This window comes from Prunus persica, chromosome G6, assembly GCF_000346465.2.
Source record: "Prunus persica cultivar Lovell chromosome G6, Prunus_persica_NCBIv2, whole genome shotgun sequence".
NCBI lineage: Eukaryota > Viridiplantae > Streptophyta > Magnoliopsida > Rosales > Rosaceae > Prunus > Prunus persica.
In genome coordinates this window covers 25,783,117-25,811,103 of record NC_034014.1, presented here as the reverse complement: position 1 = coordinate 25,811,103, position 27,987 = coordinate 25,783,117, and the positions used below count along the sequence as shown (strand labels likewise).

At 38.3% G+C, this 27,987-nt stretch overlaps 3 protein-coding genes and 1 long non-coding RNA gene across 12 annotated transcripts; 3 read left to right on the top strand and 1 right to left on the bottom strand.

The window, feature by feature from the left end:
- Positions 8,172–10,948, top strand: LOC18774839 (glycerol-3-phosphate 2-O-acyltransferase 6). Its single transcript, XM_007207324.2, has 2 exons — positions 8,172–9,206; positions 9,855–10,948. The coding sequence occupies exons 1-2, from the start codon at positions 8,589–8,591 to the stop codon at positions 10,755–10,757; spliced, it is 1,521 nt and encodes a 506-aa protein (XP_007207386.1). The 5' UTR covers positions 8,172–8,588; the 3' UTR covers positions 10,758–10,948.
- LOC109949894 lies at positions 13,009–14,313 on the bottom strand. Its single transcript, XR_002272217.1, has 2 exons — positions 14,013–14,313; positions 13,009–13,934 (listed from the first exon to the last, which is right to left on the bottom strand). It is a non-coding gene; the product is annotated as an uncharacterized LOC109949894 (long non-coding RNA).
- Positions 17,997–24,285, top strand: LOC18773971 (BTB/POZ domain-containing protein At3g09030). 8 transcript variants are annotated; one of them, XM_020567148.1, is made up of 8 exons: positions 17,997–19,911; positions 20,015–20,070; positions 20,507–20,592; positions 20,714–21,494; positions 22,012–22,106; positions 22,242–22,456; positions 22,525–23,057; positions 23,181–24,285. In XM_020567148.1, the coding sequence occupies exons 4-8, from the start codon at positions 21,457–21,459 to the stop codon at positions 24,058–24,060; spliced, it is 1,761 nt and encodes a 586-aa protein (XP_020422737.1). In that variant the 5' UTR covers positions 17,997–19,911; positions 20,015–20,070; positions 20,507–20,592; positions 20,714–21,456; the 3' UTR covers positions 24,061–24,285. The 8 variants fall into 8 exon arrangements, with proteins under 8 accessions (XP_020422737.1, XP_020422740.1, XP_007207436.1 ...); XM_020567147.1 differs by having other exon boundaries at positions 19,638–19,911; positions 20,008–20,070; XM_020567149.1 differs by having other exon boundaries at positions 19,638–19,911; positions 20,008–20,070; positions 20,484–20,592.
- Positions 24,303–27,443, top strand: LOC18773319 (protein NRT1/ PTR FAMILY 5.5). 2 transcript variants are annotated; one of them, XM_020567155.1, is made up of 4 exons: positions 24,303–24,384; positions 25,452–25,666; positions 25,747–26,270; positions 26,415–27,443. In XM_020567155.1, exons 2-4 carry the CDS (start codon positions 25,457–25,459, stop codon positions 26,635–26,637), a joined length of 957 nt encoding a protein of 318 aa, XP_020422744.1. In that variant the 5' UTR covers positions 24,303–24,384; positions 25,452–25,456; the 3' UTR covers positions 26,638–27,443. The 2 variants fall into 2 exon arrangements, with proteins under 2 accessions (XP_020422744.1, XP_020422743.1); XM_020567154.1 differs by having other exon boundaries at positions 24,330–24,384; positions 24,770–25,666.

Here is a 27,987-nt window from a genome sequence, read left to right as displayed (position 1 = left end):
AACTTGATAAGTTTTTGTAGGTGATTACACTTACTCTAACCTAACCAGAACGAGTATTTCTAACATATTTTTATTTTCCAAAGATGAAATTGACTTGAGAGGAATTCAAGTTTGTGTTGCAGTATAACATTATGTTTGAACAAACGCATTGCATTCAAACAACTTTAATTCATTCTCTCTATTTCTCTTCCCCTTCCCCCCCCTCTCCCCCCCACCCACGCCATTTCTCTCAAGTTTTCATCTTCATTTTCTTCATATATATCCAAATGCGATGGTCCATGCAGGCGCACACCATTCCTATTAAAAGTTGTGGGGATGCTCATTTACGCATTAAAGGAAAGCAACAGATGTAACGCGTATTGAAGCTGCCATCTTGATATCACATTTAATTCCAATCTTTTCATCACTATCTAACTTACTATCGGTGGTAAAACAATCAATTAATTATTAGGTAAATATATGCACAATGTCATGCTAAATTAGGCCTACCATAGTTGCAATCAGATAGTGGGCGATACCTATCTGAAAAGTATGAATTAAAAACCAGCAGATATATATATTTCGAAATACAAGAATGATACGATAAATCATCCACACATCGTCGTTGATACATTGTGATTCTCATATGCATCGACGGTTAAGAGGAGCCTATATGCAGGCATGCACTTGCTTATTACTCCATTCCCACTCAGCTTGATTTTCTTGCAAATTGCAACAGAAAGCAATAGGGGTCTGTCTCTCACCTGTCTGCTTAATCACAAGAAACTTCTTCACACATCGTTGTCCAACGAAGAAACAACTAGTGGTGGTACAGAAGCTGAAGAATTCTATCTTCGAGCCGATCTTAATGGGAAATCTCCATTCACTCAGTTTTTAGTTCCCATCTTTTCAATGCTGCTACCTGCTACGATACCAACTTGTCCCCATTCATGGTGGAGCATGACACGAGAGCATGGATATGCACTTTAGACATTTTGGATTTATATGTAGCTATGAGAAATGTTGAAGTTACCCTTTAATTTTTCCTCTCAAATATCAAGCCTAGGGTTGTAGGTTGTAAAAATGGTCATGCATAACTTTTTTTAGCAGAGAATTTGGGCTCTTAATTTTGTGGTCAAAAGGAAGGGAGGCTTATTTTCAAAGCATGGCCATTGATGGATGGTAGGGAAAATTTGTTGGACCTCTCATCTTAAGGAGGCATAATATATAGTGGGATCCACTGAGATATGAAATATAATGGACATTTGGAATTAATGCACACCACCCCTACAACTTGACTCTCTCTCTCTCTCTCTCTCTCAAGTCCCAGCCTCAAAGGTGTCTTGGTTCTTTGCTTAGCTGTGTGAAGGGATAGGATAGTACCCAACCTCACCTTCTTACCAAAGTCTCATTGACACTGAGATTGTTGGTCGGACAGTGAGTTCATCTTTTTGCATCCGAATTAAAATCTTTTTTATCATTATTAAACATCACTAAAATTAAAATTATAAAGTGAATTTTACAATATTTGTATAGAGTTAATATTTGATCTTATACGTAATATGATGGAATTTAAAAGGGTAATTTGGGATCCACAACACAAGAATCATATATATGGATAAATAGGTTGTCAAACATTTATGTATGGAAGCGTCAATGGATTAAGTGATGATAATATGATGAGCTAAGAGAGGTGAAGTTTATACAGAGAGAAAGTTCAATTAATTGTTTGGACGGGTCGAAGACAGACATTCGAGGGGGACCCTCGTGCTGGTCACGTGCTCCCCTTCCTAAGACAGAAGACAGCTGCCCAACAAACCATCCTCTTCTTACACACCCTCCTCCACCTCGACCCGGTGCCCCTCTCCACCTCTCCTGTGATGCCACGTCAACGCAGTCGGATCCCCCCACGTGGTGTTGTATTGAGTACTTGAGTAGGTGTACAAGTGGAGGAGGAATCTGGTGCTCCCGGAGCACAAATCCCCTAAGGTCACAACCAGTATAGTGGGTCCACGTGGGCCCCACTCATATCATTTCTTCAGGATTCTGGAAATGGAGGACTAGTATACCTCTCTTACTAGTCCTACTAGGGCCTGCAAATTGAAGGCTGATGTGGTTTTGCTTTTATTTTTGGATGGGTTTGAAACAATGCTATGTTTTAGCAATTTAATATGCAAAAATTATATCAACCAACTATTAGTTTAATGATATATATATATATATATTTTTTAATAGTGAAAGAGATTCAAGCAAAATGTCGGAATTTCATTTACAGTTAGTATATATTTTGATCGGTTTTTTCGGGTTTTTTTTTTCCCGGCTTATAAGACACTTTTAAGGTTAACTAAAATTGAAACATTTAAACTAAAATCATTTTGCAATGAGTAGATAGGGATAGGCCTATTCGGTTATGCAGTATTCTTAAGAATTTTAGAGTTAGTGGTAGCTTACATTATTATTAGTAGGTGTATTACTAGAATTAAGTCAACTAACTAACCCATGATCTGTAAGCTACTCAATGAGTTAGTGATCTTCCTTTTCAAATGATACATACCTAGTCCTGAATTAATCGCAAGACCTACCTTTTAAAGGAGAAAAGAAAGGTCATACAATTTATGTTCCCTCAAACTTGTGAAAGTCGTAATCACAATACCTTGTTCTTGGTTGTTTATGGAAATACCACCATAATTAAAGTTTCACTTTGGTTAATGGAATCCTTCATTATGAGAAGGACTTGTATGTTAAGGGAATAATATTGTTTTGCTATTCTTATCCAATCACCCTCCATCGTGTGATTTGAGAATAACAAATACAATGTTATTCCCGTGATATACAAGTTTTTCTCCTTGATTACACAACTGTAAACACACACAAAATAATTAAAAGATCAATAGAACAAAACTAACGACGATAATAAAATCGATTTGTCTCATCAAGGAACAGGAGCCGTCCAATTTGTAATGATCTTTTTGACCTGCAGATTCCATGAAACATGAGTGGATCTTTCACTGGAAGATTAGGCACTCAGAATGTCTCCACACGTGAAATATATAAGAGGAAAAAGTTGAGTCATAAAGCTGTAGAGCGGCTTGCAAAGTCTTTTCCAAATTTCCTACAGCCTTGCTAGTAAAATATGGAACTTCAATGTGGCATGGCTAACGTTGAAAGTCTTATTGCATCTAGTTAAGAAAGGAGAAAGAAAAGGAATTTTTAAAAAAGCACTTTTCTTTGCTTTTACACGTGAGAAACTCTATTCTTCCACTTTTCCCTTTTCCCATTGGCTTTCAGTTTGGCCATGCAAACCTAATATTTTGCTTGGCTAGGTTTTACATGTCTGACAATGTCCTTTATATTCTTCTGCGCATATAAAAAGAGTGTTTAACTTAATATACATTGTTTGGCTATTTTTATTATTATCTCACATAACTAGTAGTAATATACCTTTGCATTTGCTTGCAAATTAAGCAGTTTTTGCGTTTTTAGGGAATTGAAATGCAAATTTAAAGCCTTTTTTGTTTTTCAACCTAATTGTTTTTCATTGTCTTCCCACTATCTTTTGCCTCCTTTCTGAATTTTTCTGGCAGCAATACATTGTGGCAGACACCAAGACCCATATGGAGATCACCTTGAGAATTTGGGAACATAAAAAAGATTCTTAAGCATGTCAACCGGAAAACTGCGTAGTGGATTCTTTTAACATTATTGGGTTACTCATTTTTTGTCTGTAGATTTAAGTGTACCAATACTATGTGTTAGAAATTCTAATTAATATTAGAGAAGATGGAAGAAAATCTCCCTCCTCCCTTTTACTACTTCCAATCTATATTTTTATCGAATGAAATAAAGGGATTCGAACTTGAGACGTGTTCGAGTATTGAAAGAGAAAAACTATTAGGTCGGTTATACCCAATTTAACTTGTTTGGGCCTCGCTTCAATGCAAACCATAAGTAAACGTCCATACCAATACCAAATGCAAACCATGCTGCCCTTGATGATTTGGGCTACCATAATCCATATGGACCTCTTAAAGATTTTTGCCCATTGTTACCAAAAAATATTTGGGCCACTTATTATTCTGATACGGGCTAGCCCATTCTAATTCTTTATGGGGTTGAGCCCTTGGGCAGATGCAAACTTTTGAGGGGGTTTATTTCATTGATGAATACAATTTCCATTTATTGAATCGATTGGTGTTTATTTTTTAGGGTAAATAGCTCTTTTTTTTTTGGGTGTTATAAAGGATCCCTAATTCAAAGATATCAGGAAAAGAAATTGTTTCCTTCCTTCCCTAGAAGGAGGCATTTCTACTTCATGCAAATCACAATTTCGCACATATGTAAAAATAATTTATCAAAAACAGAAAATGATAATCTCTACCCACATGTAAAACTGTGATTGACAAAAAAATAAAAGTTCTTACTTCCAAAGAATGAGGCAAGTATAAAAAAATGGTGGTTAACAAGTATAAAAAAAGGTTGCCGATTTATCTTTATATTCTTCATTTGAGATATATGTTACATTTTAGTGAAATATACATAAATTTAGGATCCATAAATAAAAAATCACATGAGATAAATTATAAGATCATTTGCCATTTTCTTGGAGTTATCACACATATAATCACCTCATGTGCCTTTTTGCGGTTTCTTTATGTTTGGAATAAGTTGCTGAGACTATTTGGGTTCTTTGTGTAGCTTTCACCTATCCTTTTGTGAGAGCTTTTCACATCTCTTTTGTGAGAGTTTTTCATCTATCCTTTATGAGAGTTTTATTTGTATTGTTATGGCTTGATTTTTTCAAATTTTATCTCTTTTCTTAACGCAAGACATAGCATTTTCAAAATTACTTTATTGTACGAAGAATAAAATCAAACTTGAATGCAAACTGAAGCGGCTACCACATCTCCACTTAATGCAACCTTTGACTCTAAAACAAATTATAAGACTATGTCACTTTCTTTAAGTAATTATTCAAAAAGGCATTGGAATTATTCCAACTTAGGATGTAGAGATCGTAGGAATTGGAATAGTTCTAGAGTCTAGATAGAAAGGAAAACAGAGAAGCTATAATAGCCCCTACCCTAGAAAAAGAAATCGGATCATAGGAATTGGCATATGAACTAGCATTTTGTGTATACCAAATTTGGACCGGTGCTTAATTATCCATAATGTGGTAACAATTAATCGATGACTAAGACTGATACTTGCTTAATGTACGATAGAGCCTCACGATTCGAAAATGACATGGATCCATTTTGCTCTCGTTGTTATCTAATTAAGACACATTTTGTTTCATATTTTGACATGTAATTGTCCGATTAGATGGTAGATGTGGAAAAGAGAAAAACAAATTAAATAAGAACAAGTTAGCCTAGATGAGATGTGTTGAAATGTGTTCATGTTGAAACGTCTTACTCAAGTGGTCGGCCATTAAAACAATCGACTAATTAGGTGAGGGCAGACGGGAAGAGCATGTGGCCTTAGAGTCTCCATGGTGATGTATTAATTCTTCATGAAATGCGAGATGTGGACCTCCATATGTAGACACCGATGCATTCATAAATTATGTTGCAGAAAAGGCTACAAGACAAAAATTTGCACCCCCCTTTTAGTTATGCAAGGTCGCTACTTCTGATACTTTCTTCCCTAGGAGTTCATATTTGAGCACATGCAATTTATTATGGCATGGGGGCGGCCCTTGAAATGTGACGAGACATATAAAATGCTACGTGCACGTTTATATAAATAGAATTACGAAACGTTGTCAAGTATATAGAATGCTACGTATATGATAATATAAAATTATGAAGGTATATGATTCATTCTTAGACTCACATCAATTAATGATTAATGATTATATTCAATTTCAAGTATAGGTTGGAGTGATTTATAGAAAACATGGACAACACACTGAAATTTCTTGCAATATATGTATAGAAAGGACATACATGTGCAATATATTTTTATATTACGAAAAATTATTTCTGTGAGTCTATCGGATCTCCGTGTTTATGTTGGCTCACTTAAAGATGCGGAATGAGTGAAAGAAATAGATGGTCAAAAGAGATGCAGTAGTTTTGATTGAGCTCTGCTGCTCAAGCGGGAACTATAGGCACTCTCGAGCAGTAGAGCGGTACTTCTCGTCCAGACCCAGGCGCTTGAGCACCTGCTCCAGCGGCATAACTCAGACTCGAGCGGACATAGGTACTCAAGTGACGCTTAAGCAGGAGGCCCAAGTCCGACACGTACTCTTGGCGAATCTGGACATATTTTTTTTCCTAATTTTGGAGTCCTTTAAGTTTCCTATTCCTTATATAATTGTACTAAAGCCTTATGACATATAAATAGGCACTTTAGCGTTAGGTTATTAAAAAACGTGATAAAGCTAAGGCATCAAATTGGGTTTGAGCCAAGGGTGAGAGAAGAGAGAGTTAGGGTTTGTAAGAAATCAAATGGGGTTCTTCATTGTAACCAAATGGGTTTTTTCATGTTAGTGAATTTCTTGGGGATCATCAAAGAGAATGTAGGCATAACGTTGAACCTTTATAAATTCTCGTATTCTTTGTGTACGTGTGTACTTTGTGGAATTTCATGTGTGCTTTATCTTTGCGTGACTTGTGTGTGATTGTTGTCTAATCCATCAACGACAACCCAACCATATAATTTGAAGAAGAAATTAAATATGCAGGTTAACCCTAAGTGTAGATTATCCACGATGATGAACTTTTTTATTTGCCTTTTGTCTCGTAGTTAAGAGTTATATAAGATCTCTTTCGGTATAACAAATTTTGATTATTTTACTTTTCTTGTAATCTGGGCTATTGGTAACCCAACTAAAACAATGACCCATCGACCCAAAAAAAACTAAAACAACGACCCAGATTATTTTACTTTTCTTGTAAGCTGGGCTCTCCTGGAACATTTACTTGATTCACAAGGGTTTGAAAAAAGGAAATCTTCATGTAATTAAGGATATTATTAGTTAATATTCTGATATATAATAGTAACACACACATACCATATATGGAAATCAATCTTTGTGCCGACATTAATTCTTATTAGCAGTTGATTTTTTTAAATCACATACACACTCACACACACACATATATATATATATATCCATAGTTTAATCTTCGTGTTCAAAATTTGATCTGTTGTCCCAATTACAGAACTGGAAGGTGGGTATTTCCAACAAATTTTAACTTTTCAAAGATAAAATTCGGCCTAGAACAATGCATTTCGTGCCTTGCGGTGAATATGAACTTACTTATGAAAGTCTCTCAATTACTCTTTCGGGCAATATTTTTTTGGATAAGGCCAACAAAAGTATGATTACAGGTTCTCATGCAGACAGTTTGTTGGCAGTAGCCAGAAGCCAGCAGCCAGCAGCCAGCAGCCAGCAGGTTATATATTTAATGTTGGAAGTCTGGAGAGCCAAAGACTCTTCCTAACCTCAACAATAAAGTCCGCAACCGTTTATGGAAATCAATTATATGGGGTATCATTGCTTTCAAGTTATCTGTTTCTTGAGAGAGAGAGAGAGTGATTGACAGATTTTTTTTTTAGGAAGATGGAGGTTGGTTAATGTTTATATCTACCACATGGAAACTTATGCAATAATAAAATGTTATAAGTCCACAGTTTCATGCATCTATATACTAAAGTAACCAAGCTTTTTAGTTATATTAAAAAGATTGCGACTGTTTTGCACCTACATCTACACACATTCAAATAAGAAGTATATGGTATTTGATAAGAGAATATATATATATATATATATATATATATATTATCGCCGTTTTCATAAGAACTTAAAAACAAAAAATGAAAATTCATTCAATCATTTTTTTCCTGCTGAATTGGTGGACCCTTGGATGTAAGGGAGCCAGCATTTACTCACGAGGAGAGTACCAAAGTACAAGTAACATAATCATATGTTGCAATATGCTAATTGTGTTTTCTGACTCTAAACCTACCTTGTCACTTTTACTAATTACACAATCTTCTGATATAACACATTCTGTTCTTATTAATTAGAACTGACTTACTTCTGGTGATCGAATTGACAACTTGACAGGAATTAATTAATCTAAACTTTGTGTTTAAAGGATTTAATTACTTTTTAGTTGTGGGTGATGGAATTAATAAGAATTCAACAAAATAGCCAAACTTACTTAATTACAGCAAAAGTGAGTCATAAGCCGAGCTTTAATGAGCTACAAGGCGGCCGGCGCCTAAAAACTAAAAAAGTAGGCTAATTGAATGTAATGTTGGTGTTGGCATCGACCTCCAACTACTCACAACAACTGCCCTAATTTACACGTCAAAAAAGTCTCTCTTCATAATCTTTTGATTTAATCCAAAAACCCAAAGTCAATTGCATAATATTTTCTCCCAACCACATAATATTTTCATGGGAAAAAAAAAAAAAAAAAAAACAGTAAACTTCAACTTCAACACAACATGGCCATCTTTCTCTCCCTCCTTTTAAAACCCCATCTCCTACGCTCTTCATAACATAACCTCTCCTCCTCACTAAGCTCACCCCACAAAACATTCATTCAACCCACCTAGCCATATCTCTCCCTCTCTCTCTCTCTCTGGTGGCCATGGGGGCACGACACCGTTTCGAGCCAATTTCTAGATGTAGCACCGAGGGAAGATCAAGCCAAACCGTGGCAGCAGACCTTGATGGCACACTCCTTGTGTCACGCACTGCCTTCCCTTATTACATGCTTCTTGCAATTGAAGCCGGCAGTCTTCTAAGAGGCCTAGTTCTGTTAGCATCCGTCCCGTTCGTCTATTTCACCTACTTGTTTTTATCAGAGACCATAGCAATCAAAACCTTCATCTTCATTTCAATTTCTGGCCTTAAAATGAAGGACATTGAGATGGTGGCAAGGTCTGTGCTGCCCAAGTTTTATGCTGAAGATGTTCATCCAGAGACTTGGAGAGTTTTCAATTCATTTGGCAAGCGTTACGTAGTCACAGCCAATCCCAGAATTTTGGTTGAGCCTTTTGTCAAAAACCTCTTGGGTGCTGATAAGGTTCTTGGCACTGAATTGGAGGTGTCAAAATCTGGGAGGGCAACTGGGTTTGTGAAAACACCAGGTGTTCTTGTTGGAGAGCTCAAAAGAGAGGCCATTCTCAAGGAGTTTGGTACAAACTTGCCTGATTTAGGCCTGGGAGATAGAGAGACTGATCATGATTTCATGTCCCTTTGCAAGGTATGTTCATTTCATCATGCATAATTCACCTCTCTTTTCTTTTTTTTCTTCTTCTGGGTTTTATTTATTTGTTTATAAAAAAAATTCAGTTTTTGGATTGTGGGCATTTAAGGGTGAAATTTGTGAGCTGTTTCTTAGCTGAATATAAATGGTAAACATTAGAAGGGACAGTGCCATTCATCTAGGATTTATTACAAGTTTGGTGAGAGCCTTAATGGCAACAATATGATATATCAGCTGCTACACATGCATGTTACTGGAACCATTTTAACATGAATCATAACCTCTTTTTGGCTCATGCTTTTCACTTTCCGTACTTTATTTTTTTTTACCACATTTATTTCACGATGCTTGACAACTGACACCCCCATACACTCTTCATGCACCAACCCACTTTCTTTATTCAATCCCAATTAACCCTTGTGACTTTGCACAAACCAAACTTTCTTTACACCACAAGTTATATACATATATACAAATTAAGCAATATTTTAAAGGAGGTATAGATTATTGGGTCATGTTTGGTCATGACTTTTGCATTTCCTGTTTTTAATTCTAACAAAATTCTGTTTGATAACAATTTGACTTAAAGAAGTTCTTCTCATGTTAACCCGATGACTCTCCTTTTGAGTACTTGTCATTTTGCAGGAAGGGTACATGATCCCAAGAACCAAATGTGAGCCATTGCCAAGAAACAAGCTTCTAAGCCCAATCATATTTCATGAGGGCAGATTGGTCCAAAGACCTACCCCCTTAGTTGCCCTATTGACCTTTCTTTGGATGCCAATTGGTATTCTTCTCTCCCTCCTCAGAGTCTACACAAACATCCCATTGCCTGAGAGAATTGCAAGATACAACTATAAACTCCTGGGAATTAACCTAATTGTCAAGGGTACCCCTCCCCCTGCCCCCAAGAAAGGTCAAAGCGGGGTCCTATTCATTTGCAACCATCGTACGGTTTTAGACCCCGTTGTCACAGCAGTTGCATTAGGAAGAAAAATCAGCTGTGTCACATATAGCATAAGCAAATTCACTGAACTGATTTCTCCGATCAAGGCCGTGGCTCTGTCGAGGGAGAGAGAGAAGGATGCTGCAAATATCAAGCGTTTACTGGAGGAAGGAGACTTGGTGATTTGCCCTGAAGGTACCACTTGCAGAGAGCCATTTCTGCTGAGGTTTAGCGCCCTGTTTGCAGAGCTTACTGACAGAATTGTGCCTGTTGCCATTAACACAAAGCAAAGTGTGTTTTATGGGACGACAGTTAGAGGGCACAAATTGCTGGACCCATACTTTGTGTTCATGAACCCTATGCCTACTTATGAGATCACCTTCTTGAACCAGCTGCCTGCAGAGCTCACTTGCAGAGGAGGGAAATCTGCCATTGAAGTTGCAAATTATATTCAGAGGGTTTTGGCTGGGACTTTAGGTTTTGAGTGCACCAATTTGACCAGGAAGGACAAATATGCTATGATGGCAGGGACAGATGGCAGAGTTTCATCACCCAACAAGGGAAAGGAAAAGGAAAAGGAAAAGGAAAAGGAAAAGGCCTAATTAAGAATGGGGATGTCAAGTTTATTAGTTTAATTACCCCATGAGATTGATCATCAAATTCTCTATTGTCTTCCAATGTGTTCAAAACTTTCTCTTTTTCATAATAATGAAACTGATTGTGATAATTATCATAAATGTTTTTTTAATTAGTACTAATTAATGTATATGTGTTAATTTTGATATTTGCAAAATATTTTTTGTTACAGTCTTGTGGTGGTGGTGGGGGCTGGGCCTAACATGGTTAGGTGACTGGTTTCAATGTGTTTTAATGGCATTGTTTTGAAAACAAAAAGACAAATAATAAACACCTGCCTAAATCAGAAAAGTTTATTCCTGACATTTTTCCAGTACCAATTTATTATATTGGTGGAACAGCAATTTAACTAACATTAGTTCTGCAAATGTGAATGAGGCTCTGTTCTTCTCTCCAAAAAAAATTGAGAATTCTCTTAGTATATATATATATATATATATGTATATGTACTGAGAGCTTTTATTGAGAGATTTCTCAAATAAGTTTATTTGAAGAACACCTTTGTAGAACCCATTCCATATTGCATTTTACTAATCCAAACATCTATTTTGTAGATATTCATTCAAAGATCATCTCTATAAAAATTTACTTGAATCCGATATGATTTGATTACTCAATTAAATTATTGAAATTCAAGTACTTTCTTGAAGCACTGTGTTAATTGATTTTGTTGGTCTTAATTAGATGTTTTAATGATTTTCAATTTGTATGATTTTTTGCAAGGATGATCTCTGAATGAATATGTGAAAAATAGATGGTTTGAATTTTTGAATTTTTGAATTTGTAAGGGACCCTAAAGGATGTCCCTCAAATAAAAAATTATTTGAGGGATCCCTCAATAAAAATAGAAATATATAGTGGGCTTTAATTGATGGATCCCTCAATAGGGACACCCTTGTAGGGGCCATCATACATTGTATTTCATTAATTCAAACTGTCTATTTTGTAGATATTCATTTGAAGATTATTCCTGCAAAAAATAACTTGAATCCAATATGATTTGATCGCTCAAATAACTTGAATCCAATATGATTTGTCTAATTTTTTGTAAGGATGATTTATGAATGAAGATCTAAAAAATAAATGGTTTGGATCGTTGAAAAAAAAAATCGTAAGGTATCCTAAGAGTGTCCCTCAAATAAAATTATTTGAAGAATTCCCCAATAAAAAAAATATATATTATATATAGTGCAGTTTTTGACTTGGAACGGAGAGCTAAGCATATAATTAATTGGTATTGTTTTGGTAATTAATTAATATTAATATGGGTAAATTATTTTAGTATTTTCTCATCTTCAGTCTTCTGCATTTTCACCTTACATTAAGGAAACATTTTTGTTCACAACTTTAACATAATGTGTACACTCACTATCATTTTTGACACTTGACACGTGATCATAGACATAAACATAGTTAACCATTTGTTTTGTATTTATGAAATTATGGTTATGCTTATGAACACGTGTCAAGTGTTAAGAATGATTGTGAGGGTACACCATGGGTTAAATGAGAAATTATAGAATAGTATTGTATCATCACGTCAGCTGGTAATACTCTCATTCAAAATTTGCCACATATCTATCATCTTTTAAAAATAAGAAAAAAAGTTATTGCTTTTTTACAGTTGAACTGAAATTACAGTGTTACCCTTTTAAAGCATTAAAAATGAAAAAATGAAAAGAAAAATGTCAACTACGGCCCACCCGAACCCAGCACTGCCTCCCCTCCCACCACCACCTCCCTCTTTTTCTCTTTCTATTTGTTTGTCTTCTTTCCTCCATCTAACTCTCTCTTTAGAAAACAAGAAATATAAGTTGACTATGGATTCACCCATGAGTTGATTGGGGTTCAATTGGACATGCGGTCCATTTCCCACCAACATATCTTGTTTGCAAATGCCACCTGTTCATGTAATTGAAAAAATCGTGGTTGGGGGCGACTAGGGAGGTAGTGAACTGGTGGGCGGTGGTTGTTGTACAATCTTTTAGTTTTTCAATTTTTTTTTGTTCTTTTAATTTTGAGGAATATGAAAACAACCCATATGAAGAAATTGAAGGATTGAGATCTGGATTACGATGTTGATGTTAAGGAAGAAAAGGTTAAATTTGAATTTGAGAGAGATAGAGGGGGGGAATGAAAACAGAGATGGAAGTGGCGGCGTTCCAGCGGTGGCAAAGGGGCATTGCCAGTTGGGTTGGGCAGTCTTTTTTTTTTTTCTTTTTTTTTTTTTCGTTTTTAAAATTTTATTCCAAGGCTAAAATTGGATGCGAAAGTCGAACTGTACAAACAGTTTAAATTTTCTTTAAAAATGACACATGGCAAAATTTAAGTAGGAGTATTATTAATTGACATGGTGATATTGTATCACACAATAATCTCTCGGATTAAAGTGGTGAGCAAAAATACTTCCTTATATTAATAGCGAAATTCTATAGTGAGGGTGTCATATATGGACCCCTTATGAGGACCTTCATATTAGCCACAAGATTATTTTATTAAAATTAAATGAAGTTATTATTCAGATAAATTTTGTGGATAATATGAATGTCTACATCTATAATCCATTTATGGCACCTTCACAATAGAACGACTCTAGATTAATAAATAAAGAGTGTTGCTATTTCCACCCATCTGTCCTATTTCCTTACCCACCTTATCTTGTAAATTTTAAAGACCAATTTACCGCTTTATAAAATGACTTCTAAGGGCTTAAGGGAAAATCATTAAAACCAATTAAAAAACATAAGAAAATGATTATAAAAAAAAACTAAAAAGATTATTAACAAATATCAAACCCCTTCCCTCACAACACACATACCTTACCCTTCTCCCTCTTCCTCTACTGCATGGCAGCCATCTCCCCAACTTCCCCTAGCACCCATCTCTGTACTGTACCCCAGCCCAATCCATTCCCCCCTCGGTTCTCTCTGTGGGAATTGAGTGCTTCCGTGATTCGAACTAGAAGAACCATATGAATATTGGGAAACCGGAGCTTTACCCACTGACAAGAACATAGCTTTCATTGTCAATTCCACTCATATCCTCAACTTTGCTAGGAATCATATATTCCGTTACCCAAACCCATCAACTTGGTTCTTCATGGTCAACATTGATGAGAATTTCAGCTGCCAACAAAGCACTTCCTAAAAAACAAACATGTATTTTCAACAAAGCCCAGTGCTTTAATGATTATATGGGCAAAATTAAAACAATTAAAATACCTGTGGCCACCTTGAAAGGAAATTGATTTTAGATTCCTGCTTTAAAGCTCTGATTCGCGTCAATAAGTTGATTGAATCCACAACAGTTTCTTAGTGGCCGATTCTCTTCTCGCAAAGCCTAAAATTCTTCGTCAGCGGTGGACGTGGAGGCGGTGGTGGTGTCGAGGCTTGGGTTTTTGGGGATGAATCTGGGCAATGGGGTAGGGCTAGAAAGTGGGGTTGGGGAAAGGGTGCGGATGGGTTTTAATTTTAAAAAAATTCTTATTTTTTAATTGAGTTTTATAAATTTTTGAATATTTTATTACACCTAAACATAAAAACAAGCAAAAATATGGAATTGACTCTTAATATTATAATTAAAGGGTATTTTAGGAATAACGGTGGGTGGAAAGATAGGATTGTGTTTTTTTAAATTTACATGGTGTAGATAAGTTTCGCAATTTTCTTGCTGAGGATACATTTCGGAAAATTACTTCTTTGGCTACTGACTTTGATGGGAGGTTGGAGGATATTCATATTTGGAAATATACTGCTAATGAGAGTTTTACTGTGAAATCTGCTTATAATTTGCTGTTTAAAGGGCCTGATTGGTCTGACCCTTGGTGGAAAGTCCTATGGAAGATGCGCATTCCTCCTAAATTGTAAATTTTTTGTTGGTTGATGTATTAGGGGAAAATCCTCTCCAATGAGCAACGGGTGAGAAGACACCTTACCTTGGATTCATCTTGTCAATGTTGTGGTTGGCCTATTGAATGTGTGCTTCATATCTTGAGGGATTGTTTTAAAGTTAGAGAGGTCTGGTTTCTTTTCCTCAAGAGGGGTGATGCTGCAAGGTTTTTACAGGCTGACTTTAAAGCTTGGCTTTTTAGTAATTTGTGTTCCAAGTCTGTCTATGGCCATCAACCTTGGCCGGTGGTTTTTGTGTTTACCTGCTGGTTTATTTGGAAATGGAGAAACAGTAGAGTTTTTAATGCTTAAGCTGAGTTGCCTGTTCACCCTAAAAGGATTATTGCTTCTGCAGTTTCTGAGTGGCTCCAGGCTTGTCCTAATTCCATCTCCAAAAGGACTCAAGTGCAAATTATGTTGGCTTGGGAGCCCCCTGTGAATGGTGTGTTCAAGTTAAATGTTGATGGCTCTCGTAAGGGTGGTATTGGTTGTATTGGTGCTGGTGGTATCATCCGTGATTCCTTTGGAGACTGGATGTGTGGTTTTGCTGTCAACTTGGGTATTGGTCAAACTCTGGATACTGAGCTCTGGGGGTTATTCTTTGGCTTGAAGCTTGCTGCGGCTAAAGCGGTGGCTAGGCTTTCTATTGAAATGGATTCTATGACTGCTGTTCAGCTTATCAAGCTGCATGTTCCTAGTTGTCTTCATCCTTGTATTGGGGTGATTGCAAGTTGTGTTGCTTTGATGAGTAAGTTTGAGTCTGTTGAGCTTACTCATGTCTATAGGGAAAGGAATGCTGCTGTAGATTGCTTGGCTAATTGGAGTTTGAATATGGATCTGGGGGTCTGCTTTTTTTTTTTATGAAGCTCCAGTTTGGATTAGTTCTATTCTAATTGATGATTTGTTGGGGGCTGTGAAGCCTCGGATGATTAGTGTTGGCTAGTTGGTTTTTGTTTATGAGGTTTTTCCTCCCCTCTTCATTAAAAAAAAAAAATTACATGATGTGCGGGAAAATAAAATGAATAAAAATATAGGATAGATGAATGAAAATAACAGCACTCTAAACAAATTAATTTGTGCCTTAAAATTATAAGTTCTGTTAAAGGCTGATGAGAATAAATAATGTTTCTTTTTCCAGAAAAAAGAAGATATATATAGCTCAACTAACCTTTTTTTTCTCAATTAAAAGCCTCCATTTTTGGGTTTGGGCCGGTGGTCCCTTTCTAACCTTCATTTCATGAATCATGCCCAAAGCAGCATATATAGGGCCCCATTTTATACTCATAAATTTTGCCAGCTCCATTTTGTCCGCCCATTTGGATGAGGACACGTGGTATGACAGGGTGTATAACTAATACTTGTTATATTTTTGAAGTCTCGAGAAAGACTTTCAATGAAACAGAATATCACTATTTTGTTATCCTGATTAATAATACTATATGACACGCACAATAACATTTTCATATAATATAACATTATTGATCGAGAATAGTAAGACAATGCTATCCCCATTCCAACTAATCTTTTATCCAATCTGTCATGCCATGGCTGCTGGGACCTTGCCCACAAATCTGTGTGTGCTAGCCTTAAATTTCACATGCATAGCCATATAATATGCATGTGAAGCGTCAGCCCTAGCTGGCTAGCTAAGCCTTCGATTCATTCAATTAGAAAATGTACTGGAAGCCTTGGGCTAGCTGGCTGCATATGCATAATTCTAACATATAGTGAATGCATCAATTCATGGGGACCTCACCTCACCAGGCATGATAAGATTGGTACCGTTAAATTAAATTATTAAGGTAGGGGTAGCTAACAGTATAGAGATGAAGTACCGTTAAATTATTAAGGTTTGGTTTATAATTAGCAGCTACTAGCTAGCATTAGATTCCGAACCAGCAGTTAGGTTCATTTCCATACTTGTTATATATATATATACCGTTTTTTTTTTTTTTTTTTTTTTTTTGCGAAAGAAGAACTTATTGATAAAAATTAAGAGGATACAACCATGTCATCGTTTACAATTGATTCCAGCCAGAAGGGAACTTCTTCGATCCAAGTTACCATAGTATTACAATTAAGAGCATGCTTTGCTAGAAAATGCGCTACTTGGTTAGCCCCTCTTGGACTATAAGAGATAATAACATCTTCAAAGTGTTGTAGACTCCTCTTAATATCACCAATAAGATGCCCATCTGATGCCCAAGACTCTTCCTCATCCTTTTTTACATCATTTACCACCCCTTATGAATCAGATTCAATTAAAATGGAAGAAAAGCCAGCATCCCGAGCAAATTTCATCCCGAAAAGAAACGCCATGATCTCCGCATGTTTAGATGAGGTGGCACTTGCAAGAGGAAGGGCCATAGCCGCCATCACTTCCCCATTGTCATTTCTAACAACAGCGCCAATTCCACCCACACCTGTTTCGGGAATAAAAGCAGCATCAACATTTAGTTTATATTTACCAGCTGGAGGAGGAGACCATTTAGTTGATTTCTCTACAAATAATTTAGGTTCCCCTTCTACAAGACTTCCATATTCACCAGCCAAGTGATGGGCTCTGTTAAAAATCCTAAGTAATTTTCTGGTGACTATTGCTTAGCCTTACCCCACTCTAGCTAGCTAGCTAGCTCCCTCATTCGCCGATCTCTTCAAACACAGCAAAAGTATATTTTTAACTACGTAGGTCAGGGAGGGGCTCTACAGATTGATTAATCTGATTGTACGTGTGTGGGGATGGTGGTACCGTCTCTTCAATCTTAATGTCACACGTACTCTTGTCAGATCAATATAATTCGATAAATGATTTGTAGTTTACAGTCCTGATCTCTTGGACTACAGGGGTCTAAGAGATTTGTAGTCACTCACCATTGGATGTAAATTCAACGGTTCACTCACTCTTGCACTTCTTTTAAATTTTTTTTTTGAATCATTAGATTAATATTCAACGGTGGTGTAATCACAATCTCTTGGACTCCTGTGGTCTAAGAGATTGAGACTGTGTAATTTAAGCGGTTAAAAAACACACGTAAGTAAATACATAGGTCTCATTTGTATATTTTTGTACACTGGACCGTAGATTCAATATACAGCCCAATCAAAAGCTACGTGGACCATAGCCTTATTGATCAAAGGTTGGTTTCTCATATTTGGGCTTCCTTGTAGGTTGGCCCAATCCAGACTCGCTTTTTTTTAAAGAAATTTTTATTAATTTAAAAATTATTACGTATGGTCGCTGTCAGAAGCTAACTCCAAAGTCCAGAACCCAAACCCGGAAAAACGAAATGACCTAAAAGGGCTTTCTGTTTAGTTTGCACGGAACTACAAAAGCCGGCAAGCATTGAGTAATTTCATGAAAGAAGAAGGGTAATTGTGTCAAGATAAGCGTCAAACTGTCGGCAGGCAGGCAGTTTCCCCATCTCCCGCCTGCCTCTCAGCTTTCCAAGTCCCCGTGAAGTTGAAGACAGTAAAAACATCTTCAACCTCACGCGGCCTTCGTTTTTCCATAAATATGGACAACGGAAATTCCCATCCTGCCCCTGGGCCCTGCGCCGACGACCGCATCAAGCTCAACGTCGGCGGCAAGTTCTTCGAAACCACCTTGTCAACGATCCAGGCCGGCGGACCCGACTCTCTCTTAGCCGCCCTATCGAACCGCTCCACCGACGACCCGAACCCGGTTTTCATAGACCGGGACCCGGAGATCTTCTCCGTCATCCTGTCTCTTCTCCGATCGAACGGTCTGCCTTCAACGGCTCGCCGATTCTCTAAGCAAGAGCTTGCCGATGAAGCCCTCTACTACGGCATCGATTCGCAGCTCAAGTCGGCTATGTCGCCGCCTCCTTTCTCCGGTATCGACGCCTCCATCGTCACCACCGTCCAACCAGCCTCCGATGGCTGCCCCTCAGCGATCGCCACCGGCGACGATGGCTCCGTCTGGATTGCCCACGGCGGCCAGCTGTCGAGCTACGATTGGAATCTGAGCCATTCTGGAACGATTCGAACGCATTTGGAGGACATAACCTCGATTTGTCGAGTGTATCCTGACATCGCCGCCGTAGGATCCGAATCATCCGCGGGGCTTTACTTCTACGACTTCTCCGGCGTGCGAAACCTCGGGTCGATCCACTGGACCGACCCGAACGATCCGAGAATCTTCAAGGCCCGAGTCACCGCCATTGCCGACTCGCCGGGCTCGGTCTTCGCGTCGTTCGATTGCCCGCACCGAGAGAATTGCATACTCTTGATCGACAAATCCACGCTGAAGATTGTGTCGGAGCTAAGCCGGCAGCCGGGGAGCTCGGCGAAGAACCTAGCCGTTGGAAAGCTGAGGTGGGTTCCAGAGACGAGCATGGTCGTGGGGAGCTCGGTCACGTGCGGCGCGTTTGGGTACTCGGGGTATATCCGAATTTGGGACCCGAGGGCGAATGAGATGGTTTGGGAAGCGATCGAGCCGGGTTCGGGCCGGAGCAGTAGGTTCGGGGACTCATTCGCTGACGTGGATGCCGACGTCGAAGAGTCGACCCTGTTCAAGGTGTGTTCAAAGTCTGGGGATTTGGCAGTGGCAGACTTGCGTAAATTAGGTGATGATCCGTGGATTTATTTACAAGACAAGAACCCGAGAATGAGGAACACAAGCGGCGATCGGCCGGTTGGCCATAGCAGTAGTGTAATTCGCTGTTACAGAAATCAAGTGTTTGTGGGGAGGGAAGGTGGGTTGGAGGTTTGGTCGAGAGTGGCAAAAGAAGAAAACAGGGTGGCATTAGAAAATGGGGTTTGTGAGGGGTGGTATAGGAGGAATTTTGTGGATAAAGTTGAGGATTCTGAGAGAGGGGTTATACAGAAAATCGAAGGGGGCGGAGATAGGCTCTTTGTGATAAGAGAAGAAGTTGAAGGTGTTGAGGTTTGGGAGAGCTCTTGTTCTTCTGGTGCAGTTTCAGTTTTGTGATTCAAAAGGAGGCTCTGTATTATCAAACACTGTATTGGTACTATGTTTTGCGTTTCGGGGCATATTGGTATTGTGGCACATTGTCTCAGGTTTCGTTTCGTTGCTTCCTTTTATGGATGAATATTTTGGATATATCTCCTTTACCTGGTATTTTCTTATGTAATTACATGCTAAGAGAGGAGTTACCTTGAAAGAAAGTTGGTATGGAGTGGAGGAATGTCAACAATGAGAAGTTTGCATCATTCGCATGATTGGAGGCTTTCAATTAGCTTAGTCTCATTTGTAAGCACTTTTAGATTCCATCGTTACTCGAATCAGCGGTGCTTTCGTTTGTTTGTTGGTACTGTCGTTACACACATCTCATTGTTTAGAGTTTAGTCTGCAGAAGTCAGGGCCAGTGATTGCAGACATGTACGTCAACAACCTATTTGCAAATTGCTGGTATGTAGACGCATTTTGAGACAATGTGATCCGCTTCTTCGCTTGACCTGCATTTTACCTTATTTGCCTCTGAGATCTTCTCTTGATGTTAGTTTGTAAAGTTGATGTATATTTTCCATGCCATTTTCTTTGTTCTTACTTGCATGATGTTCTGCATTATCACTTAGGTAGACATTCTACACAAAGTGTAATGCTCAAAAGAATTAGTAATAATCACACTAACTAGGCACATGCTTGCACAATTCACACAGGAATAAAACTTGCAGCAACTCTTAAAATAATGATTTGTCCAATATTGTTTGTACTGATTTCTTTTGTTTAACTGCCCATTGTCTAATTTATAATTCTTTTTAGTTCCTTTAATAATTAAGATTTGAAAGAATTTGCCTTAAATTTGTGACTTCTCACACCAGGGACCAAAACTCTTCTCATGCAGGGGTTTAGGATTTTTGTCAATGTCAATACCGCCAGTACTTTCTAAAGCTACAGGCACCTGCAGTGTATATGAGGCTGAATGCGCAGGTAACAAACAGAAAATCCTCATCTACATGGTTCTGGTTCTAATAGCCATAGGATTTATTTTTATTTTTCTTGAACTGAAGCCATATGGTGCAAAGTGACAAAACCTCTCTCTACTTTGCAGATAAGCTAATTGCGGAATTTTTTTGTCTCTTAAGCATGCAACCATGTGCACTACAAGGTTGTCCATCTACTTCCCTCGGCCAGTTGGTCTATCAGGAGGCAGAATTAGGGTTTGCCACATGATTTTATCCCCTAATTTCTCATTGTTGGTGGCAAATCAAGATCAAGAAAGGTAACTCCCCCAGTTGGAACATCATTTGTACTTTTAGTAGTAAGTTGTCTTATTGCTTTACAAGCTGATACTCGGGAAGCTAGATATGGTTATGAACACGGTATGATTGACAAGATCCATGAGGCCATCCGCATGTGTATGTTCTGGGTTCTTACACACATCTTCTCCTTGGCGCCATAAATAGAATTGGTGATATGTGCTGTGCTGGTATTTTCAAGGGTTTATTAGTGAAGGAGGCGACGAGCAGGTACCTGATCGATGTTCACTTGGTGTGCAAGTGGATCAACGTTCACTTGGTGTGCATGTGGACTGATGTTCAGAAGACAATGAAACACCGGGCCGCTACCAGAGCATGAGGAAACTAATGGACTCATGAGCGATTTGATGATACTGTGCGATGCTTCTTTGTTGTACAAATATGATTAGACTGAGTCTCAGAATGAGCAGATAAATGGTGTATGAAGTCAATTGCAGAATGGTATGTGCTGCTGGGTGTCATTGATCCGCAGATAATGTATTCGTCAGCAGTGTATGAAATCTGTTATCAGATAATGAAATACCCTCCTTAGGCAATGCAAGCAATATTTTTAATAATTTTGACTATTGTGAGGTACAACTCCAATCTTCAAAATCTCAATCATGAAGCATTCTTTTAATTATTTATTTATACTCTTTTTTATTTTTAAATAAGCACCTGAACCAATCATAGAGGCAGGTCTGTTTTAAATACGAGCTTGGTAGTCTCATACTCAACTCAATTAACTAAAATATTTGTCTTCAACTTTTTATAAAGTCAGAAACCAAGGGACTGAAAATACGAAAATATTTGTCTTCTAAAATTGGCGGCAGAGCAGAATGTCAACTTCTGGAGTTTAGACATCAATATCCTCACGCGGCAGGGAAGAACATGACTCATTCTTCAAACTCATCACTAAGTTTGGATGTTTATTAATTAAACTTCTGCTAAATTAGATTATTAAGAGGAATATAACATAACAATTTTGATTATTTGTTTGCTACACTGGACAGGTCTTTTCTTCTTTAGTTAAAAAGGAAAAATCCTTCTAACACCTTCTAACTGTGCAAGTTCTGTGAACTAAATTCTTCCATTGTCCAAACTCTGTTAGGTTGCTGTTCTTTCTTTCTTCCTCCCCAACTGTTCCTCCTCAGTCCTCCTCACAAAGTGAGATATTTGAAATGTTAACTTTGGTGAAGATCACTGGTAACTAGACATAGCTACCCTTTGAGCCATTACTTGTTATATGTTTGCATTAACCTAAACTTTTTTTCATCTAATCTTCCATCATGCATAACATTTTCTTTAATTCTTTTGCTTCTGCTCCTAAACTGTATGTAGTGCTGACATGGGCGGATGTACTCGCTGTGTACGCAATGTGGATGACCATGGTATACTTAACGGAGGTATGGAAGCTCAATTTCACACATGCTGCTGCAATTGTCAATTTGTACTGGGGCATTGTAGCCGTACTACCAGTGGGCTTGCAATTTCTTGTGGATGCTTTCATGGGTAACTATTGGATGGTCTTGGTCTCCAGTTTTGCCTACAGTGCTGTAAGTTAATTTCTTCCAGTCAAAAAATCAGTGTCATTCAGTACCATATTAATTGGTTTCGACTGCAGGGCTTGGGTTTTTTGTCAATGTCAACACCACCAGTTCTTGCTGGGGCAACAGGCACTTGCAGCGCATATGAGCCGGAGTGCATAGGCCAAGGACAAAAAATCCTCTTTTATACAGCAGTAGCTCTAATAGCTATGGGAATGTCTGGTCATTTAACCTCATTAGGGGCATTCATTGCTGAGCAGTTTATGGACTCACAATCAAACCTTGAAGACAGCATGCCCTGTCACTTTTTCCTGAGCTTCTTGATGGTGATCCTCGTCCCTATAGCCGGAGTTTTTGCTATTTATTATATAAAGCCTTGGTCAATTAGGTATGGTATCTCAGCCATATGTACCTTGGTAGCAACACTTATTTTCTTGACTGGTTCGTGTTCATATCACACTCATAGAGCACAAGGCAGCCCTCTCACTACTCTGTTTAGGGTGTTTGCGGCCTCTGCCTCCAAAATATTCAGAAGATGCCCGAGAGATGCCTCTCAGCTCTATGAAAAACTTGATGATGGTTATCAGATATCTCATACTCGTCGCCTCAGGTTTTGACTCTTCTATTTTCCATATGACACAACACATGCGCACATGCACATAAAAGAGTGCAACTAATGGCACCCTTGCAAAGACAAAAACCCAACACTTTTTTTTATGTATATGAAATTTAGGTGTCTAGACAAGGCTGCGATTATATTAGCCACCCAACCTCTAGAGCAACAACAAAATAATAGGTGGAGGCTTTGCAGAGTCACAGAAGTGGAAGAAACCAAAAGCATCCTATGCATGATTCCCATATGCACAACCTTTATCCTAATGGGTGTTGTATCTTCTATTGGAAATACCTACTTCATCGAGCAAGCAACCCACATGAATCGCAAAGTTGGACGCATAAAGGTTCCTCTTCCAATCCTTTTATGGTTCTATGACCATGCCAAACAACAATTTGCCAAAATCTACTTCCAAATTGGAGGACTAACAAGGTATGGCCCCACAATTGGAATTGCTGTGTCAATGATATTTGCAATTCTATGTTGTATCACAGCTGCAAAAGTGGAGACAAGAAGGTTAGGCGCGGTTAAGAGACACGGTCTAATTGACAAGCCTGAGGAAACAATTCCCATGAGCATCTTCTGGTTGCTTCCACAGTTTCTTCTCCTCGGAGGCCTTGATGGGATTGCAGACAATAGCATTGGTTGGTTCTTCATTAATCAGGTCCCTCCATCCATGGCTCGGTACATGGTTCTATTTGCTATTGCTCTTTTTGGAGTGGGGATTGTGGGCAGTGTCTTGTCAGTTTATCTAGTGGGTGAGATAAGTGGAAGGGAAGGGAAACCCAGTTGGTTTCAAGAGACTCTAAACAAGAGTCGGTTGGATCAATATTATTGGACCTTGGCTGCATTGGCTGCAGCTAATCTTGTTCTGTATGTTTTGATGAGCATTTGGTATGCTTATAATGATTCAAGGTCGGAGGACGACGAAGCACCTGATTATGGGGAAACTGCTGAGCCATTTGATGATAATGTGCAATGCTGCTGCTGTTGTGCATAGATTTTCCTACGGATATGCATAAGTGTAGCCATGTTTCTTCCGTAAATACAAATCTTTTCACGTTAAATCAAGAAAAGAAAGAAATAAGATAATTATTTTATCCAAGTCTGCATGGTTTGTATAATGATGCACTCTACTTGTTGTTGGGGTTGCTATTGGATTTGTACCTATTGCTAATGAGCCATTTGGTTCCAAGACACTCTAAACAAGTACATGTGTTCTTTATATTTAGAGTGCAAGTGAAAGCTCCATTCAAAGAAACCTCTGCAAATGACATTCCCTCCCTATGCAAGCAATATTTTTAACAAATTTGACTAATGTGAGGTGCGCAACTCCAATCTTCTCAATCTCAATCATGAAGCATTCTTTTTCTTATTTATTTGTACTCTTTTTTTAATAAGCACCTTATCATAGAGGCAGGCTGTTTTAAATATTAGTGTGGTTTTGTCATCCTCAACTCAATTAACTAATTTATTTGTATAACTCTTTATTTTATTTTATTGATTGATTGTGATGATATCTGATAATTAGTGTTTAATAGTCAACCAATTAGTGATTCTCTTTCTTGTATTGTAAAAACTATTAGCATAGTTGTAGGCATTAGTGTAGGATCTGGTTTCCTGCTTTCTTGTATAAAGCTGAAGCAAATCCTAGAGGAACTCAAATCAGTATCAATTCAGTTCTTCACATATGCTTTATTTTTTTCAAGGAAAAACTGTGGTTCAAATCCTCAAAGGATAACTAAAAATGTCAACCTTTGTTCATATGGAGGCTTCGCTCATCGTGTTGAAAGTCGATTTGCCCAAGTGGACTTCCATGCCTAAGTTCCGGTCAATGGGGTTTCTTCAGATCCAAGCATTCAAATTTTTGACTGTTAATGTATTTCTTTGAAGGATGTAAAGAAAATTTTGTCTTCTAAAGTAGGTGGCAGAGCAGAATGTCAAATTCTGGAGTTTAGACATCAATGTCAATCATTAATTTCATACATAGGAGGCAGGGAAGAACATGCCTCATTCTTCAAAGTAAAATTGAAATATTGAGAAGAATATAACATAATATTTTTGAGGTCTTATCTTCTTTAGTTAAAAAGGAAGAATCCTTCTAAATGTCTAAGTTCTGTGAATTAATCATTTCACGGGAGAAACTCGATCGGTTAGGTTGCTGTTCTTTCTTTCTTCCTCCCCAACTGTTCTCAGTCCTCCTCACAGAGTGAGATATACAGCACACATTTAGAAATGTTAGCTTTTGTGCAGATCAATGGTAAACGGACCTCGCTACCCTTTGAACCACTGCTTGTTATATGTTTGTATTAACCCAAACTTCTTATTCTAATCTTCCATCATGCCTGACATTCTCTTTCAATTCTTTTCCTTCTCCTCAACTGTGCGTAGCGCTGATGTGGACTGATCTACTAGCTGCATATGCAATGTGGATGACCATGGCATACTTAACTGACGCATGGAAGCTCAACCTCAAGCACGCCGCTGCAATTGTCAATTTGTTCTGGGGCATCGTGGCCATAATGCCAGTGGGCTTGCAATTTGTTGTGGATACTTTCATGGGTTACTATTGGATGGTCTTGCTCTCCAGTTTTTCCTACATCGCTGTAAGCGTCTTTCAGTCACAAAATCACTGTAATTCTAAGCAGAATATGATCCCCATATATTTAATCATTTTGGATTGCAGGGCTTAGGTTTTCTGTCAATGTTAACACCACCAGACCTTGCTGCTGCAACAGCCACTTGCAGCGCATATGATCCCGAGTGCATCGGCCAAGGGCAAAAAATCCTCTTTTTCACAGCTTTAGCTCTAATAGCTGTGGGATTTTCTGGTCACTTAGTCTCCGTACCACAATTCATGGCTGACCAGGACTCACACTCAAACCATAGAGACAGCATGCTCTGTCACTTGTTCATAAGCTTTACAGTGATCCACGTCCCCATAGCTGGAGCTTTTGCTATTTATTATATAAAGCCTTGGTCAATGAGGTATGGCATCCCTGCCATATGTACCTTGGTAGCAACACTTATTTTCTTGACTGGTTCGTGCTCATATCGCACTTATAGACCATACGGCAGCCCTCTCACTGTTCTGTTTAGGGTCTTTGTGGCCTCTGCCTCCAAAATTTTCCAGAAACACCCCAGAGACTCCTCTCATCTCTACGAGAGACGTGATGATTATTACTTGATACCTCACACTCGTCGCCTCAGGTTTTGACTCTCTCTCTCTCTCTCTCTCTCTCTCTCTCATATGCTCGCGCACGTTTATGCACACAAGCACATACATGCATACATGTGTGCAAATAGTCGCACCTAGTGCAACATTTTAAACCACAAATTACTTATTGAATTTAGGTGCCTAGACAAGGCTGCAATCATATTAGCCACCCAACCTCTACAGCAACAAGAAAATAATAGTTGGAGACTTTGTAGAGTCACAGAAGTGGAAGAAACCAAAAGCGTCCTATGCATGATTCCCATATGCATGACACTTATCCTAATTGGTGTTGTATCTTCAATTGGAACTAGTTTCTGCATTGAACAAGCAACCCACATGAATCACGAAGTTGGCGCATAACAGTTCCTCTTCCAATCTTAGTATGGTTCTATACTCTTGCCAAACAACTATTTGGAAAACTTAACTTCCAAATTGCAGAACTAACAAGGTATGGTCCCCGAATTGGAATTGCCGTGTCAATGATTTTTGGAATTCTATGCTCAATCACAGCTGCAAAAGTGGAGACACGAAGGCTGGGCGTGGTTAAGAGCCACGGTCTAATCGACAAGCCTGAGGAAACGGTTCCCATGAGCATGTTTTGGTTGCTTCCACAGTTTCTTCTCCTCGGAGGCCTTGAAGGGATTGCAGAAAGTAGCATTGATTTGTTCTTAGTTAAGCAAGTCCCTCCATCCATTGATCAGTGCATGGTTCGGTTTTGTGTTGCTTTTTTGGGAGTGGGGAGTATAGGCGGTGTCTTGTCTGTTTATGTAGTGGGTGAGATAAGTGGACAGGGAGGGAAACCCAGTTGGTTCTAAACAAGAGTCGCTTGGATCATTATTACTGGACCTTGGCTGCATTGTCCGCAGTTAATCTTGTTCTCTATGTTTTGGTGAGCTTTTGGTATGCTTACAAGGATTCCAGGTCGGAGGATGATGAAACTGCTGAGCCATTTGATGAGGATCATGTGCAACTCATTTGATAATGACAATGTGCAACTCTGCCACGCATAATTTTGTATCTACGGTTTCTATAACATGTCTCTTATATCTTTTCTTGGACGAGATTATGTGATTACATTTCCACAGCTGTGATGAGTAAATAGTTGTAAAGATTTGTATTGAAAGGTGATGTCGAATAAATGTGATACAGAGTACTTGCCACTTAAAGATCTGTGATGTCTTTAACGACAGCTCAATTCTCATATGGATGGAGGAGGCCAACATATTTGTATGTGTGGATAAGTAATTTTCAACTTGAAGGATGAAGTTATATTTTGTTTTCTAAATAAAGTAAGCTGGTAGAGCAGAATGTCAACTTCTGGTTTTTAGACATCGTACGCGGAGGTCACATGACGCATTCTTCAAACTTATCACTTCTTTCAAAATTCTCAGAAACAAGTGTGTATTTTGAAATAGGGAGATTTTGGAAAAGCCCAAAGGAGAGAGAAAATTTTTAAAAGAAGCAAAAATGGACAAAATTGCCCTTATTTATTTTTTGATTTCCTAAGAAATCCTTTACATTTGCATGTCTTTGGTTTGAAAGTTGAGAGGTTATTCCGTCTTTTTTCAAAAAGCTTTGGCTTTTTCCAAAAGTGAAAGTTTTTTTATGAGTAAAACCTAAATTTACTTTTGAAATACTGGTTTCGTACGTAGGAAAAACTCTGTTAGGCTGCTGTTCTTCCCAAAAGTTACTGTACTTGGAAATGTTATC

Coding starts and splice junctions, on each gene's coding strand:
- LOC18774839 (XM_007207324.2), top strand. CDS start 8,589: ATGGGGGCACGACACCGTTTCGAGCCAATTTCTAGATGTAGCACCGAG. Junction 9,207..9,854: donor ATTTCATGTCCCTTTGCAAG/GTATGTTCATTT, acceptor GTCATTTTGCAG/GAAGGGTACATGATCCCAAG.
- LOC18773971 (XM_020567148.1), top strand. CDS start 21,457: ATGCAAGCAATATTTTTAATAATTTTGACTATTGTGAG. Junction 22,457..22,524: donor CCAGTTTTGCCTACAGTGCT/GTAAGTTAATTT, acceptor TTTCGACTGCAG/GGCTTGGGTTTTTTGTCAAT. Junction 23,058..23,180: donor TCTCATACTCGTCGCCTCAG/GTTTTGACTCTT, acceptor TATGAAATTTAG/GTGTCTAGACAAGGCTGCGA.
- LOC18773319 (XM_020567154.1), top strand. CDS start 25,361: ATGTTTGTATTAACCCAAACTTCTTATTCTAATCTTCCATCATGCCTG. Junction 25,667..25,746: donor CCAGTTTTTCCTACATCGCT/GTAAGCGTCTTT, acceptor TTTGGATTGCAG/GGCTTAGGTTTTCTGTCAAT. Junction 26,271..26,414: donor CCTCACACTCGTCGCCTCAG/GTTTTGACTCTC, acceptor TATTGAATTTAG/GTGCCTAGACAAGGCTGCAA.